The 5,009-nt window shown below is 45.5% G+C and overlaps 1 protein-coding gene across 1 annotated transcript in view; it reads left to right on the top strand.

Moving 5' to 3' along the window:
* The window catches only part of ETHE1 (ethylmalonic encephalopathy 1), a 23,919-nt gene extending 19,230 nt beyond the window's left edge, over positions 1-4,689 (top strand). The window contains exons 4-7 of the mRNA XM_008570934.1: positions 1,558-1,687; positions 3,572-3,661; positions 4,136-4,252; positions 4,490-4,689. Coding sequence (XP_008569156.1) covers positions 1,558-1,687; positions 3,572-3,661; positions 4,136-4,252; positions 4,490-4,542 — 390 coding nt within the window. The 3' untranslated portion in view covers positions 4,543-4,689. The remainder of the gene's footprint in view (positions 1-1,557; positions 1,688-3,571; positions 3,662-4,135; positions 4,253-4,489) is intronic.
* The last annotated feature ends 320 nt before the right edge of the window (positions 4,690-5,009 follow it).

Below are 5,009 nucleotides of genomic sequence, written 5' to 3'. Positions count from 1 at the left end.
CCGGTCCCGGTCCCGTACGGGCACGACACTGAGGGTTGCGATCTGTTGCCGGTCACGAAAAAAGACAAAAAGGAAAAAAAAAAGGTAATCTTTCCATGAACTTTTTTTTTTTTTAAGATGACCAGTAAGGGGATCTTAACCCTTGACTTGGTGGTGTCAGCACCACGCTCTCCCAAGTGAGCTAACCGGCCATCCCCATGTAGGGATCCAAACCTGCGGCCTTGGTGTTATCAGCACCACACTCTCCCAAGTGAGCTAACCGGCCATCCCCACGTAGGGATCCAAACCTGCGGCCTTGGTGTTATCAGCACCACACTCTCCCAAGTGAGCCATGGGCCAGCCCTTTTCCATGAACTTTTTGAAGATCCTTCATATATCCTTCTATGGTTCATTCTAGAATTTTTATGTTTGGATCTTTAGTTTATCCTGGATTTTATATTTTATTTTTAAGTATAAAATTACATATTTACAGTGAAAAAAAAAAGGATTAATACAAGGGTACTTCAAAAAGATCATGGAAAGATAGAATTAAAAGATAATAACGGCTGGCCAGTTAGCTCAGTTGGTTAGAGTGTGATGCTGATAACATAAGGTCCAGGGTTAGACCCCTGTACTGGTCAGCTTCCAAAATAAATAAATAAATCTCTCTATCCACCTATCTATCTTTTCCATGAACTTTTTGAAGTACCCTCAAATAGGAAAAGCCTAAAGAATAAAATATATATTCAGAGTTGAGTCCATTTTTTAAAAAAGATCACACTGTACAAGTTGCTTTTTAACCTGTTTTTTGTACTTACTGGATGTTAAACATCTTTTTTTGTGTCACTAAGTATCTGTGTAAAGAAAGCATCATTAAGCTTTATTTCAACAATATCGCTTCTAATGACTGTTTAGTGTTCCATTTTTATATTAGTGTGCTTATCTGTTTTTTGGGTTTTTTTTTATAAAAGATGACCAGTAAGGGGATCTTAACCCTTGACTTGGTGTTGTCAGCACCACACTCTCCCAAGTGAGCGAGCTAACCGGCCATCCCTATATAGGGATCCGAACCCATGGCCTTGGTGTTATCAGCACCGCACTCTCCCAAGTGAGCCACAGGCTGGCCCCTAGTGTGCTTATCTTTTTCTTACTGATTGCAAGATCTGTTTGTATATTGACCACTTTGTGGTATATATGCATTACAAATATATTTTCCAAGCTTGTTAGTTCCCTTTAAATTTTGTTTATGGTGTTGTTGCTATTCAGAAACTTTAAATTGATTTAAAGCCAAACCATTGACCTTTTCCTTAATGATTTATGACTTTAAGGATCACATTTGAATGTCCTTCCCTAGCCAGAGATCACATATTCATTTGTATTTTTGTTATTGCTGTCATCACAGTTTTATAGTTTTATTTTCTTGCATTTCAGTCTTTAATTTATTTGGAATTTACTCTGGTGTGAGGTTTGTGCCTGGGAATCTAACTTAATTTTTTGTGTGGTCGGGTAGAGTTCTGGGGCCAGTTTCACCATGAAGACTTATCTGTGACTCTCTCTGTACTCTCCTATCCCTGGCAGGCCTTGGAGACCCGGGCCAGTCCTGGCCACACTCCAGGCTGTGTCACTTTTGTCCTGAATGACCACAGCGTGGCCTTCACTGGAGATGCCCTGCTGATCCGAGGATGTGGGCGGACAGACTTCCAGCAAGGTGACCAGCTCCTTCATCCAGCCCAAATCTCATATAGTTATGTGTGTGCCAGGGTTTTAAGTATCTGTTACAAGAATGAATGAATGGATGTTAGATTTGGGGGCAGGGGGCAGTATTAGATTCAAAAAGTTCAGCTGTTTGAGTATGGGAAAAGTTAGATTCAGGAGTTAGCTTCTGGGGAACAGTTAGATCAGGGGTGTGTCAGTTATCTATTGCTGTGTAACAAAGTACCTCAAAACCTAGTGGCTTAAAGCAATGATTAACATTTATTATCTCACATAGTTTCTGAGAGTCAGGAATTAAGGAGCAGCTTATCTGAGTAGTTCTGGCTCAGGGTCTCATGAAGTTACTGTCAAGCTGTTAGTCAGGGCTACAGTCATCCGAAGGCTCAACTGGGGCTGGTGGATCCAAAGTAGCTCACTTCCAAAGTGGCTCACTTGCATGGCTGGGAAGTTACTGCTGGTGTTGGCAGGAGGCCTCACTTCCTTACCACATGGACCTCTCCATAGGAATGCCTGAGTTTCTTCATGACATGGCAGCTGGATTCTCCCAGATGGAATGATCAGAGAGAGACAGACAAACAGAAGCCCTAATTTTTTTAAAGACCTAGCCTCGGAAGTTATACTCTGTCATTTTTGCAGTATCCTATATCCTATTTATTAGATGCAAGTCACTTAGTCCAGACCACTAAGACAATATGAGGAGAATTAAGAGTCAAATTTTGGAGAGAAGGGCATCAAAGAATTTGCGGACATATTTTAAAACCACCATAAGGGATTTAGCTGCTGGAGGTGTGTGTGGTGGGGGTCCTCAGTGGGGCATGGGGGTCTGCCTGTGCCCCTTAAGGTGCACCCTTAGTTTCAGGAGTTTAGTTGCTAGGGGCAGGTGGATTCAGGGATTTAGCTGCTAGGAGGTTGTTAGAGGCAGTGGTCTAATTGCTAGAGGGCAGTGTTACATTTGGGTTGAGCTGCTGGAGGCAGTTATATTTAGGGGTCTTCCTGTGAAAGGGAGTTTAGTTTCAGAATCTAGGCTCTGGCTGCCCTTTGAGTATGTGTATGAATGTGGGGATGACACTAGATTCAGAGGGTTTAGCTGCCTTGCCAGGATAGGTGAGGCCAGATGTGAGAGAAGACAGAAGTTCACTGAGGTGCAGTGGGAATCCACATCCTCAGGCTGCCTCTTACTACCTCTTCCCTCTCTCCTTATCTCTCCATCTTAGTCTCTGTCTTTTTCTCTCTGAGGCTCCCAATCTCCCACTTATCCATTCCCATTACAGCACAGCCATAAAATGGAAGAATTTAGGCTGAAATGGAAGATGGAAAAAAGTTCCAGAGAGGTTTTCCCCATCCCCAAATTAGGATTGAGTGCTTCTTGTCAGAACTATGGCTGCACTCCCCTCCTTGTCCTCATGACTTCGGTTTCTTACCTTCTAGTTCACCTTCTTTGCCCAGAACCCTATTGTGGTACCCCCAGGGTGTTCCCCATCCCCAAATTAGGATTGAGTGCTTCTTGTCAGAACTATGGCTGCACTCCCCTCCTAGTCCTCATGACTTCGGTTTCTTACCTTCTAGTTCACCTTCTTTGCCCAGAACCCTATTGTGGTACCCCCAGGGTGACAACACAACTCCCTGGTGCTTCAGGATCTCATCCCAACCTTATTTACAGTCACACCGAATTTCTCATCATTTCTCAATTCTTTGTATATGCTGTTCTGCCTAACTAGAATGCCCTTCCCTTTCCTTCTCTCTCTAGACAAAGGAGTATTGGTAGGAGATGAAGGAGTGGGTTTAGCTACAGTGATTTTACCTTCCCACCCTTTTCCTGAGGGTTAGGGGGTTTCTCCTGTCCTGTCAATCCACTGACCTCTGACATTTCCTTTCCCAGGCTGTGCTAAGACGTTGTACCACTCAGTCCACAAAAAGATCTTTACACTTCCAGGCGACTGTCTGATCTACCCTGCTCATGATTACCATGGTGAGGGCTCCCTGGAGGAGGTGTGGGACTTACATAACTTTTTTTTTTTAAAAGATGACCAGTAAGGGGATCTCAACCCTTGGCTTGGTGTTGTCGGCACCATGCTCTCCCAAGTGAGCGAGGACTTACATAACTTTTGAGAGGGGCTAGTAAACTCCTATAGTCTTCATAGGGCATGGAGACTACAAACCCCAGAAATTCCTCTTGCCAGAAAGATTAAGTGCTGTGCGTGGATGTACAAAGTATATGACTCCTGTTTCGCAGGGCATGGGTTTTTCTGGTACTTCTTTGAAGATCTTAGGGAACTAAGGGAAACTACATTCCCCATACTGTCCATCAAGGAAGGAAAGCAATCTGGAAAGAGCCGATTAGTCCCAGGCTAGAGAGGTGCCCCAAGCCCTCCTGGGAACTGCAGTTCTGAGAGGCCTGAGACACTGAACCAGCATAATTTCTTCCCCCTCTCTTGGTCACTAGGGCTCACAGTGTCCACTGTGGAGGAGGAGCGGACTCTGAACCCTCGGCTCACCCTCAGCTGTGAGGAGTTTGTCAAGGTCATGGACAACCTGAACTTACCCAAACCCCAACAGATAGGTGAGCAGCTAGGGTCAGGACTCCTGTTTCTAAGGGAGGAGGGGGCTGGAAGCTTGGATTCCTAGGTCTGAGGGAGGAGAGGCTGGGGCCCTGGACACCTGTGTCTGAGGGAGGAGGAGCTCAGGGCCAGAACTCTAGTTTCCCAAAGAAGAGGGGCTCCTAGGATTTCTGGGTCCTCAGTGGGGCATGGGGGTCTGCCTGTGGCGCTTAGTTTCACCCTTAGTTTCTTCCTTTCAGACTTTGCTGTTCCAGCCAACATGCGCTGTGGGGTCCAGAACCCCCCTTCCTGACCTCACCTCTGGCAGGTGCTCATATCCATTAAGAATGCACTAGGTGGGGTGAGGGGAGAAGTGTCAGCACCCCACCTCTCTTGTCTCTCCCCCTCACCACCACCCCAACCCCTTGAGCTTCTTAAATAAAACTTTTTTTGCCATGAATCTGACTTCTGCCTGTTTTCTGGGGGAAGCAGATGGTTTCTGGGCTGAGATGCTAGTGGTTACCTCTCCTCTGACCCCCTGGAGAGGGCAGGGAGCAGGGCAGAGCGAAGGTCCAAGGAGCCCAGAAGGAGGAAGTGTCTAACTCACAAGATCAGAAGCAAACAGATATCTGGGGCAGATCCTCTCATGGCCTTGGATTATAACACAGTCTTGCACTTGAGCCACTTCCCAATGTCACTTCTCCAGGCTTCAGTTCCTTCACCTGTAAAGTGGAAATAATAATAATAATAATAGGGTGTTGTGATGATCTGATGAGTTCG

The sequence above is a fragment of the Galeopterus variegatus genome, unplaced genomic scaffold, assembly GCF_000696425.1.
Source record: "Galeopterus variegatus unplaced genomic scaffold, G_variegatus-3.0.2 Scaffold647, whole genome shotgun sequence".
NCBI classification, from domain to species: Eukaryota; Metazoa; Chordata; class Mammalia; order Dermoptera; family Cynocephalidae; genus Galeopterus; species Galeopterus variegatus.
The sequence above is the reverse complement of the archived record's forward strand: the minus strand, read 5'-3'. Positions and strand labels throughout refer to the sequence as shown.